At 42.8% G+C, this 12794-nt stretch overlaps 1 protein-coding gene across 5 annotated transcripts in view; it reads right to left on the bottom strand.

Annotated features, from left to right (window-relative positions):
- The window catches only part of cacna1eb (calcium channel, voltage-dependent, R type, alpha 1E subunit b), a 53708-nt gene extending 43679 nt beyond the window's left edge, over nucleotides 1-10029 (bottom strand). For 3 of the 5 annotated variants that reach the window (XM_056391777.1, XM_056391778.1, XM_056391779.1), the window contains exons 1-3: nucleotides 9673-10029; nucleotides 7331-7784; nucleotides 1786-2057 (exon numbers count right to left, since the gene is read on the bottom strand). In XM_056391777.1, coding sequence (XP_056247752.1) covers nucleotides 1786-2057; nucleotides 7331-7746 — 688 coding nt within the window. In that variant the 5' untranslated portion in view covers nucleotides 7747-7784; nucleotides 9673-10029. The other 2 variants (XM_056391782.1, XM_056391781.1) reach the window with 2 other exon arrangements.
- Between the last annotated feature and the right edge of the window lie 2765 nt (nucleotides 10030-12794).

Raw genomic sequence — 12794 nt, 5'->3', positions numbered from 1 at the left:
TGTGTGTGCACATGCATTGACATGTGTGACCCAGCATGCACTGCGTGTGATGGTGACTATACGGGCCCCAACACTTGTATGTGCTTGTGACTTTCAGTCTCTTGGAGTTCCCATGAGGCAGCTGCTCCTTGTTATTAATTTTCCTGCCTTGAGTGAAATGGGGTCACTGACTCACAGAGGAGTGCTGACATGGGGGCCTTTGGGACCCACACTGACTCACATGGACAAGTCCACATTGTTGCCATTGAAAGCAGCGGAAGAGAGCTAAATTGGGAAACACTTAATAAATCTCATCCACTCTGTTACTTCCTGTTACCTGTTACAATGTACACCAGTCATCATACATGTTTTATCAATCAAGTAATTGCTGCAGATTTATCACACACAATTAGCTGGTTTAACTTGCAGGAACACTGGTATGGTCCACTAACTTAACTATGGTACAGAGACTTTGTTCCACATTGGGCATCAGAAGCCACAGCAACTACTAAACTTGTGGGAATTGTTACAACTCTCCAGTGTGTTTATGAGGCAACATACAATCAAACAAACGCCATTGCTATGAAATCAGATGAGTCTGTTTTTCATTTTCGGCATCAGAACATGAACACTATGTGCAAAAATCTGGGTCTCGCCCAGTCAATACTCTGACATGTGTTGCTTTTACAGCCCACGATTCACCATGGTACTACTGGCCAGCTCTCTCCCACATACCTCTGCCTCTATGATACCGACAGTCACATTACCGTGCTGCCAGTGGCCAGCTAGTCTTGACCACTAGCCCCACTCCCACACACCCACAGAGCCTGTGGTTAGGTAACAGTGGGAGACTGGCACGCTGCACTGGAGGGGGTGTAAGACAGGAGGAGCAGTGGGTAGATATGGCAACTGAGTGATGCTGTTGAAGTGATTATGCTATCAAAACATTTAAACATGCACAGGATTTATCAGGAAATCATTGCAAACATAAATTATGTAAATAAATTAGACAGTTGAACAAGTAACTCTGATGGATTATTATTATCTAGCACTGTAATGACTGAATATGATTGCACTATATGTCCACGTTACATGAATAAGCTGTGAACAATAACTTCCCTGATTATCTTTGTTAAATCTGTAAAAGTTCAGGAGAAAGAAACTGTTGGCCGATGCTGCAGCGGGAAGCAGAGGAGCGCTGCCTGGTGGATTTGAACTGACACCTACTCATGGCCAGGTTCATATTCCAATGAGCACTAAGGCAGCAGAGATGTGCCTACATGCCTCCCCCACAGCGAGCAGAGCTGCTTCTAATGATCACCACATGCTAACTTTCCGTCTCCTGCCAGCAATGGAGCACATGGATAAACTAACCACAGAGAAACCAAACCAGGGTTAGTTACTTAGCAGAATTATGAAGAGGTTAAATTCAGGTACTTATTAAAGGGCTAATTTTCAATCTGGTGATTTAACTAAGAGCTGGAAATCATGGAGTGGGTTATGCAGATAAACAGTGAGTGATAAGTGTACAAGGAGGATTAAAGGTAGCTGCCTACAGGAGGGACCCTGAAAATGATTAGAAGTCATGCAAAACACATTCACAGCAATGGGGGTGCACTTCAGATTGCACTTTAGGCACTTTTCAGACATGAGGAGTAAATATGAGTTGTATTTTTAAGCTGCAGCTGCTCACATGCTTCCTGTCGCTGTCCATGGTGCTGAACTGCCTACCACACACTTTCTCTATGACAAACTACCAGGACAGCACTGACAAGTTTAAACATAGCTTTTTCATGGAAGGATATGGCCATTCAATGATCCTCTTTGCGTATTTCCTAATGATGTTGTCCTCCGCGAATATGAAGAGCGACCTGTTGACGGTGAGGCAGTTCTGCCGGTGTGGGACGGGGTTGTACAGAGCCATGGTCCGGGCCCGCTGCGCCTTAGCTTGTTTCATGGAAGCGGTCAGTCCAGCCGCGGCGGCCGCCGCCGCGTCCTGCCCGTCCCCACCTCGCTCCAAGTCCCCATCCCCGGAGTCCACCGTGCTGGGAGCGGACTCGTCTCCAAACCGAGCCATTCTACAAAGAGATGAGGAGACGGCCCGCTTTAGAGTATTTTACTACAGGAATGTGAACTGGAGCTGAGCGAAAAATGATCCACCTTCAATCCACTGGCAGCTTTTCGAGCACCAAGATTCCCCCCAAAAAAGTTGCAAATTCCTATCACTCCATATCCACAAGAAAAAAAAACAAAAAAAGGATTATATCATTCAGCTGGCTTCTATTTTAGGAAAAATCATCCATTTATTTACTGACGTTTCAGACGCACAGACTGCAAACACTCAGCATCTCTTTTATCCCATCTGTTTAACAGCGCGTTACAATCGGCTCTGGACAACTTTTAATCGGTGCGCGTCTCTAAACTCAGGCAGCGAAAGAGGAAAAAAAAAAAAGATCCACCGATTTTACACCTTGCAATTTTCTACCAACATCCAAGCTCGTTTCGATCTGACAAACCGGCAGCTGCGTGAACGGAAACTACTGTGCGCTCATCAGATGGAGAGATCCGTGGGAAGTCTTCGCAAACTTCACGCATCTTCTCCACCAGGTGAACTTGACAAAAGGAGGGTCTCATTTGTTTAACGCGTCTACGCCTGATTTTACAAAAAAAAAAAAAAAAAGCACGAACTTCCTCTCTAAACAGTCGAAAATGGAGCAAGAGAGTTGCTTGAATGGCTATAGATCTTACAATCTCATCACCTGCTGGGAAATTATAACGCAGTCAGGAGCGCACGAGCACCGGCAGCCCCCCTCCCACAGTAACATTTCATGATGGCTATTTCAAAATTCATGTGAATGAAAGATGGCAGAGAGGAGGGACATATATTTTGTTACCATAGCAATTAGTTTGCTGCATGAACAAAAACATTTTCCTCAAAAAAAAAAACAAAAACAGAAGAAGCCTATATACAGTATGCTGTGTGGGTATGTGGTTCAAAAACCAATTATGTAAAGATGGGGTGCTGTGGCAAGAGAAGGGGGTGTGAAAATACATTTAACACTAAATAGTAGGAGCAGAGACAAGGTGCAGAAAAGGGCAACAAGTGTGTGGAGAAGGCAAGCAAGTCAAAGACATTACCTATAGAGAAGCTCTTTATATATGAGCTTTCCCCCATTGAAGAGCTTTCACTATTTGATAGTTAGGCAGCATTGTCATATTTTCTTTAATGGAAACAGACTTGTACTATTAAAACATTTAAAAACTAGGCCATTGTGCTAATATTGGAGTAAAAGTCAGGAGTAAAAATAGAGCATGAAATAGATCTTAGGGCTGCTCCCTTTTTGAGGGAGAGGAGAAGAAAGCAGGGTCTTTTTCACACTCAGTGACACAAGTGAGACCTCATTAGGCAACTGGGCTCCCTCGCTCCATCTGCTGCTCTCCTCCCCTCCCCACTGTTTCCTGAAGATGACCACCACTTCAGCCCCCACAAACATGGTATCATTCAGGCGAGTGGGGGCTAGTTTTAATGCCTGAAGTTGCTGTTTGTCACAATTAAACTAAACAAAACAAAACAAAAAAAAAAAAAGAAAAAAAGAATCAGCCACAGCATCAGTCCACTGGAAATCCTGACACAGAAATATCACTGCCTGGATGCCGACTGGCAGACTCCGCTGTGTTAGCAGCACAGCGCAGGTATCACAGACGGGCAGCGGGCGAGGGCTCAGACAAGGGATTGTGAAAGCAAGCCAAGAGAGAGTGACAAATTTATGCTTGGCAAACAAGTTGGAATCTGGGGGAGACGGGGAAAAAAATCGATTTAACAGGATCTATGAATAAGTCCCTAACAGAGCTTCAGAAACTCAGCCATGACTCTGTTACCTCCTCTTCCTAATCTGCATGAAGCAGGCGGGCGTGTCACTTCATGCAAAGCAGGAGAGCAACACAAGGCTACACTGACCTATTGAGTGGCAAATGTAAAAATAGCAGAAGAATAATAAGTAGCATGTAATATGTGCAGTTTTGTGATAGTTAATGAACTATACTTAAAGTATGTGTTCAGTATATGAGCATATCTCACTTTCATCTCCACTTTCTCCTAAAAATGTCTTACACAAGCACGCATCACAATAAAAAAAATCATCTACTTGTGTGTTGCCCAACAAAAATATTTGTCCATCTCTGCAAACAGCACATATCTATCTGTGTCTGTGTGTGTGTGTGTGTGTCTCTAGCTCTCGCTTTGCTGTTGTTTCCATAGCGACATAGCTCTCTTGAATTCCTGCTTCGTTCTTTTCATTTCTGCCAACAAAAGCCATGTTGCACAATAGAGCAACCTCTTCCTACAGAAATCTGTTTCTCCCGACACACACACACACACACACACACACGCACACACGCACACACACACACACACACGCGCACACACACGCACACATCTCCCTCCCTCCTTACGCTGCATCAAGGTCATTGGATGTCTTCAAGGAGGAAACAGACAGACGAGTGTATAGCAGCATCACTACACTGATGATCTATTGTGCTGCATAGATGACCAGATGTAGTCTGTTTTGAGAGTGTTTGGCATTTGTTCTGCTTTTCTCTCGCAGCCTACTCAAAGGCTTCTGAAAATAGCTGTGTAAACTGTTAGCGGAAACAGCAGAGAGGTTCATATCAATTTGCCCGGGCCTAACCAAACTTTGAATGAGCTGAAATTGCACAGAAAGCGCCATGATTAGCCGATAAAGATGTACAAGCGACGTACTTCTATGAAAAAACAGCTGTGATACGGAGAGCACAGCAGCCTGCGGAGCATTTTTATGTCCACACTCACGGCAAAAAAACATCTTTAGAAACACTGTATAGGGGAAGATAGATGAAGCGAGGCTGCAGGTGACACGCACTGTGAGTTAAAACGTTAATGGGTGTACTTTGTGCCAGAACTCTGAAGAGCATTTATATAATTGCAGACAGGCTTTCACCCAACATTGACTGGAGTGGTTTTAGCATTTTATTTTTCTCTCTGTTCCCTAGCAACAGACATCCTCTAGTACTGAGTTATGTCAGTTTGATTCGACCAATAACCGCTGCTTATATCATCGCAGATTGGTGTGACATGGTGCCAGTTCACCTTGAAACATATTTACATCATAGTTATGGCTTCAGAGAAACGGTCCAAAACTGCACATCAGCACCAAACAGGCTCAAAATCTTAGGTATCTATTGATGAACCTCAAGAAAAGTTTAAGCATGAGAAAAAAAAAAACTGTCTCACGCTCAATTATACAGAAATACCAGATCACTAATTGGTTTTTCTGAACATCCACTTAAAGTCTAATAAACATCATTAATATTGAATTTGTCCTCAAAACCATTTAGCATTTTTCAGGCAATCTCAACAATTTCCAAACTCTACTGCTTAACTGTAAAGGCATTATACAGTATGCTACCTCCCAGCTGCTCTCCTACTTTGATTCCCTAGCATCCCCTAATGGACAAATAACCACAATGCATGTACAGTAGTGTTCTGAAATCAATGTTTAGTCCTACTTCTCTGTACATTTTTTCTCATTTCCTGCTTACTATGTGCTGCAGCTGCTCATTCTGACAACGCTTACAGGCTGAAAATAAAACAACGTATTAGATTAGCTGTGTATATGTGTTTCTGTACATGTGAGAAAAAAGATTGAAATCATGAGAGAATGACAGTAAAGTGGACATGGAGTGGGTGGTGAAGGTACAGCAAAAGTAAAGAGAAATCAGAGGATGGAGGAAGGAAGAAGAGGAGGAGGAGGAGGAAAGGGGCTTGTTGGTGGGTTGGGGGTTACACTGATGGAGTGCCACTCCACATTCGAGTGGTGGGAAGCAGATAATCAGAGCGATGTGGCTCCAGAGTTCAAAAGTTCACAGGCAAGCACCCTCAGCTCCGCCATTAATAACGCTATCCAGCATCTGATTACAGTAAACGATGTTACACAAAAAAAAACAAAAAAAAACGTCAGATCAACTGATGAAAGCAGTGCGAACTGATTTGGTGATTCATTGGTGGAACTATAACAATGCTTGCAACAAAGGCCTCTGCATACGTATTGCTAATATGGAGCACCCTTTGAAATAAGCACTTTGTAGCTAAGCAACCAAACAACAATAATAGGTGTACTAATACTTTATACTGTAAAGGCTAATCATTTGAACCCTTGTGCTTTCAATACTCCCCTTAAATACACCCCATGTGGCGTTTTTGACCGTTAGCAGCATGATGTAACAGCGCTTTCAAGTGTGTGGCCCCGTTTTGTTTTGCACGTGTGTGCTTATGAGTGATGTGATAAACACATGGTTTCACAACGTTACATCGATCGACTGATGGCGGCAGTAACATGCCATGAATTGTAGCAATGTGCCGAGAAATGCAACGGAGAAGAAGACTGCCAACAAGTGAACATGGGTGTAAAAATGTAGGTTACAAATTCAATACGTTACACAAGTTTTGTGTATGTCACTGACTCTCCTTTTAGCTCTGTTTTGGTCTCCACCAGCTCCTGAGGGAAGTGTCTGTCTCTTTGCCTGCTAAATGTTCCACTGTGTTCACCAGCTAGCTGCTATCTGTGTCTGCAGTTGGGAGCCGGGCAGGAAGCATACAGTGGCTTTAACAGAAATTTTTAGCGACAAACACTACTGCTGCATCGGGAAATGAGACAGATGGAAGCAGCGCAGACTGAAACAAAAAGTTAGTGACTCTAAAACCAAAAAAAAAAAAAAAAAAACTTAGCTGTGGATTTGTCACTGTGAAAGACACCTTTCAGGTTTAAGGAAAACAGTAATGTCCTTTATGTATTCAGTATCTGCTCATTATAGATACAGTATGTAACACGCCTACAGGCCATTTTTGCAGCAGGGGGTTTGACATCATAGCAGGAACAGCACAGGTGTCAGCAGTAACATCAATGTTGGCTGCCGTCCATTTCCAGTTCAACAGCCCTGGTGTTATGCATGGTTGAATCACTTGTAAGGCTTACACTTAGAGACACTTAGATGGAACAGAGCCATCAGTAATGTTTACACCTGTGTTTTTCCTACTATGATAAGTCAAAGTGTCTGCCCTGGAAAAAATGTCTGTTTACTGAAAAATCTAAATCAATACCATTTTTTAAGAATGACATTTGTGGCTTTGTGTCGGGCTTTTGTAATGATGGACTCACCAAACTGTTTCAACAGGTTGAAAGGGTTATACTGCATACACAGTGAAGCATGTGCGTTCTTTTACCCTGGTGCTTTCATCCTCCTCCATGGAGATTTATCATCTTTACACGTACAATTTAAAAGGAATCCTTTGCCTCTGAATCTCTTTTATACTTACTCCCACTCCTTCCTGCGGGCCTGCGGCGTGCTCTGGATTTTATGTGCCTGGTGAGCCATGATGATATCCTTCTGCTCCACAAGTCCCCCACGCCGTCGCAGCATACAGTGGGGGCTTAGAGACCCCGAACCCTGATCAGACGAGCCCTCGTCTCGACCATAAGGCACATCAAAGCTGGCTGCCCGAGGTGGCAGGCCCAGGTACTCAGGGACGGCATGAGGGACCTGCAGAGAGCAGGAGCGAGCTCCTTGAGCGAGGCATTGACGCGCAGCGATGCTGGGCATCCTCCAGGCCTCAGGCTCGGGGAGGGACAGGGACGACTGGATACGTGTTTCTCTTGCTGGACCACAGCTGGATGGAGAGTGGAGGTTGGGTGGGAGGGAGAGGGAGAGGGACTGGTCTGAACTGGTGAGCATCTCGACAGAGGTCAGTCGTTGGTGGTTTCAGCATAATGCTACAAATGGGAAAAAAGGAGAGAACACAAAATGAGTTCAGTGATAGGTGGCAAAAGCATAATTCATGAAACACTCAAAAAAAAATGATTTGTGTTCCACGGACAATGTATCATAATAACTTGTTTCCCTGACTTTTTTAAGGTTGACATTTTTGTCTTTTGTGAAATGTTTCAACAACTGTTGGATGGATCGTCGTGAAATTGTGTCAAGACATTCAAGCTCCCCAGAGGTTGAATTCTACCGACACTGGTGAATCTATGACTTTGCAGTCAGTATCACCAGCAGCATCAACTTCACTGTGTCTTTAAATGGGAAACATTTTAACTGCATATAAGCATTGTCATTGTGAGAACATTAGCATGTTAATGTTAGCATAGCACAGCTTCACAGACCATGTTATGGGAATATGGATGAGAAACATGTAGTGCATATACTGACGGTTCCACGAACAAAAAACGCATTCTACTACAAATTCAGTGAGCACCACCATTTGTCTGGGCTTTTTCTAAATGATCTCCTCAGCCAGTGAGATCTTTGATACCAGCAGTGCATGATTAGATGAACAAATGCTTTGAACCAACAGCCATGCAGAAATAGTACATGTCATCGTACTGGTGGGCGGATAAGACTTTGTACAGAAAGCTGGTTCTAGTAAAAGTGATAAGGAGACGTCTGAAGAGGAGGGTTTTTTAATATCTCAATTCAGTCACATGCTTTGTTTCCAGAATACGGAACTCAACATTTAAAACGAGTTAAACCTTTATGCTGCTGCCGCCATTGTCCAGTTGAGCATGTATGTGTAACTGAGATAGATAAATATGGGGAAGATGAGGTGGCAAGGCTGAAAAACAGCAAGTTTGAGGCGAGCCAGTGAGAGACAGACAAAACAAGGCTGTTTCCACTGAGCTGCAGCCGAAAAGGAAGATGACTGAGTGTGGGAGAGCTGAAGCAAAGGCACAGTGAGTCACTCATCAGCGGCAGGGCTCCTCAGACATGAACTGGACACAGTCTGAGTTGAGCTCTGCCCTCAAACGCAGAACAGCACCCGTCTGAAAGCCTGGAGAGGGTACAAGGTCAGCGCACACATTTACACGGGTGGTTTGATCGCAGCTTTATGCTGCTGATGGGCGGGCTGCCTCTGATTTTTAGCACAGCCGTGCAAGTTCAAAAGATATGTGATACCTTGTATTATCTGTCAGTTTTGCAGCCAGAGCTGTGGGGAAATTAAATGTCAAGGCACTTGTATCAACAGGCACACACTGAAAAAGCAGCAGGAGCAACAAACTCGAATGATATGCAGGGAAGGATCCATGACGTTTAGGTTACTTATTTAAACAAAAATGAAATTAATCATGAATGCCAGCATTGATAAGGTTGCTTTATAGATAAGAGCATCAATAAGCCTACAGCAGCGTGCCTACTGCTGCAGGAAGCGTCCACCTTATCTCTATAATTCATTAAAGTTAAAACACTTGCGTGAAGATGCTATTTTATTTGAAATTCCTCCTATCTTCAGCTCCTGGCTGTGATCTCCTTCGCTTTAATTAGTGCAACTACTGTAGACTCACTGGAACAACAGGCGGCCCCCTCGTCTAATTTGTGCACGTCAGCTGCAGGTCGGCAGTCGTTTTAGAAATACATTAAGTAGCCTGTTAACAGGTATTGCTAATGAGGTTTCTTCATTCTTCTGGAGTTAAGTGCATGATGCACAAGCAAGTGAAGAAAGAAAAGAAAAAAAACACGCAGCAGCAGTCACAACAAGTAGAGACAGATGATTAAGATGCTAAAAATGTTCACTGGAGGAAGAGGGGATTAATGCAGCGCCCGCGACAGGAAGCGACAATATCAATTAACTAATGAAATGATTAATGAATTTGACAGCTTTACCTCGAGGTGACGCGAGTTCCTTCATCGTCACAGAGCCCCGATCAGGTGGATCCTGAATTCAGCCCTCTCACTCCGTCCAAGTTTGGTGGTTTGAGGATGATTTCGCGAGGATTCCTTGAGGGATGATTACCGCTGTACGGCTATAAATACTGCGGGGTGGCTGGGAGCCAGGGGAGTGTAGATCACATGAACGTAAACAGCCATGGGGACACGGAGCGAGGCATGGAAATAATCCCAGTCATCTTCACTAGCAGGCTGCCGTGCAATGAGTCACTTTGTGTTGGTTCACACTGAATTGGCCGTTTGTCTTCAAACTTCATGTAAAGAGTGGATTCAGATTGTGCAGTGTGCGGGAAGTTCTGTACCTGGCCGGAGATGAAATGAGTTTAAGTGAAGCAGGTGGATGCAACAGGTCTGCAGCAGCACGTTGTTCATTTGAAACGGTGCTCTGGTGGTGTGATGCACAGACTCAGACGCATTAACCACTAGATGGTGGACTAAAGCCACATAACCTGACACACGGCAGGTTCAGTGGAGAAGGGTGTGCACTGAGATTAAAGGCGGTCAAAGCCCTGGCAGAGAAAACAATGTGGGGTTTACCCCCACCTCTATCCTCACACCCTATTCCATTCTTAGCTATAACAGTGTTACTCTTTTCTGCAGGGTCTTTCTAAGGTGTATCTAAGAGCAAAAACAGGGCCGGCCAAAGCCTTTTTGGGGACCGAAATATTTGTTTGACCCCCTCAACCCCCAAAATAAATAAATAAGCAGTGGTGACAGAAATATTCAGAACATTTAGGCTTTGTCCAAAAAAATCACTCACTACTCCCTATATAGTCCATTATATAGGGAGTATACCATTTTGTAGAGGCGATAACCAAGCAATATAGACCATCATGCATCGTGCTGAAAGACAGAAACAGTGTCTGAAAGTGTTTATTAATTTTCCCAATGAGCTAAATATAGTCCTCTACATAGAACTCCCTGGATAGTGAGTAGGGAGTAGTGAGTGAGTGATTTTGGACACAACCTTACTTAAATTAGCTATAATTTGAAAACAGTGTCACAGTGTGAAAGGGATATTGCTCATAGTGATGAATATAATAAGAGGTGCTATCAAATCAATGTACTTATAATATCCAAAGTAAAAACACAACACGGCTGATGACAAAGCCTCCTCGGCTTTTATATATTACCAAACGAATTGCCTGCCATATAAAAGGAAAGCATTAAATAGCGTTAAAATCTCACTTTAATACCGTGACAACATTTAGCTTGCTTTAAGTTGTGCTGTGACTGGCATGTTTTCCCCTGGGGGCTTACCATAGCTGTGTGCGCTCGCTGATGCCACCATTCAATACTACAAACCCATAGGAACTGTACAAACTCGACTTTACTCAGCTGCTGCTGATACCAGCTCTCACGCTGGCTGCCATCCACACTTCTGCTACATGCTGAACGGCAGCCTGTACGCCAAGGAATGCCAAAGAGACTGCTTAGGAGCTTCGGGCCTCTCCGGATTCCTTCATGTACGAGAGTCAGACAGCAGAGCAGTAGGCTACTTTTGTTAGTCTGTAAGCCTGTGGACATTACTCCTGATTCCTGCTGTTATTTTTTACTTTTGCTACTGACATTATACAACATACAAGTTGGTAGAGTTTTGTCTATTTACTGTAAAAAAATTAATAAATAAATAAATAAAAATACACACATAGCACGAGCACACAGTTGATTAAGTAAAAACTTATTGATTTCATAAGTTATCGGCTTTACGTAGCCTGCTGCTTAATATTTTTAGAGGAGGATAATGAAATATATTGTTTTACTTTCACGCCATATCTCAAGCACACGTTAGTGTGCTTCAAATGCTCAATACATTTTGATCATCATTATAGATCAACATGATGTCCAATTGGTTGACTGACAGAAAATTCATTGGCAACTATTTTGATAATTGTTTAAGTTATTTTTCATGCAACAATGCCAAACATTTCATGGATTCGGCTTCTCAAATGTGAGGATTTCCTGCTTTTCATTGCATTTTATTTTAATAAATCTTAAAATGTCAGATATTTTTGATTCAACTGTGAGGTAATTTTGGAAGCTCTGGTTTGCAGAGCTGTTCAACTGTATTGCATCACATTATAACTTTACAACCGTCATCACGGAGGATTTAATGCAAACTTGTTGCATTATACTACATTAGTTTTAGATAGGTGTACCTAATAAACTGGCAACTGAGTGTATACCCTTAGCAGGAGTAGATCCAATGTACAGGGTAGAGGATAATGCAAATTTAGATGTTTTTTCATAACACTCAAAAAAAACATGTGACTCAGACAAACATACTTTATATTGAAACTGATGAATAAATAGTTGCTATTTTGTTAGGGTTAGGGTTATTGATTCCAGCACTGAATAGATGATACATATATTTCACCAAAGTCATGCTGTCAGTTTGATATATATCTTTAGTTTTTGTTAAGGAAACATAAATTGGATAAGAATTATTTAAACCCTTCCCCGGATGCAGAAAGTGTGTCTTGTGTCTGTACTATTCTAAAACTAGAGCCAAGGACAGAGAATACTTTTTCTGTGATTAAAACATAGCCACGACGGTCCGTGTAGTTAATTAAAAGGTCAGCCGTGTTCATTTTAACCAATCCTGTTATTCCCTGAGCTGAGGACGAGGTGTTAGCTGTGGGACTGAGAGCAGTGCAGAAACCATCTGCTGCCACCAGCACTGAAGGGTAAATGAAGACTTCAAATCCTCAAATGCTACACGCTCACGTTCAATCTGTATTTCTTTGTCTAAACCTCTTAATTTTTGTGGGACGGCTTTATCTTTGTCTTAATCAGGATTATCTTATTCTTTCATCGCCAACAGTCCCCTCAAGTAGCATGTTTTTTAGTGATAAAGTGTAGTCACCACTGACCAGAGGAAGCATTCAGATATTTATTGACTGCAGCATCTCAGTAGCTGTTGTAAGACATGTCTCCGAGGATTATGTGACATGAAGAACACTGAGTAGTTTCTAGTGTCCTGATACCATATTGTGTGAATTAGATATGGATTTATGTAATCTAGCAGAATCATCTCTGTGAGAAAATAATTGCTGTCT

This window comes from Seriola aureovittata, chromosome 12 (assembly GCF_021018895.1).
Source record: "Seriola aureovittata isolate HTS-2021-v1 ecotype China chromosome 12, ASM2101889v1, whole genome shotgun sequence".
In the NCBI taxonomy this organism is placed as follows: domain Eukaryota; kingdom Metazoa; phylum Chordata; class Actinopteri; order Carangiformes; family Carangidae; genus Seriola; species Seriola aureovittata.
Note: the sequence above shows the minus strand (reverse complement) of the source record. Positions and strands in the feature narration are given on the sequence as shown.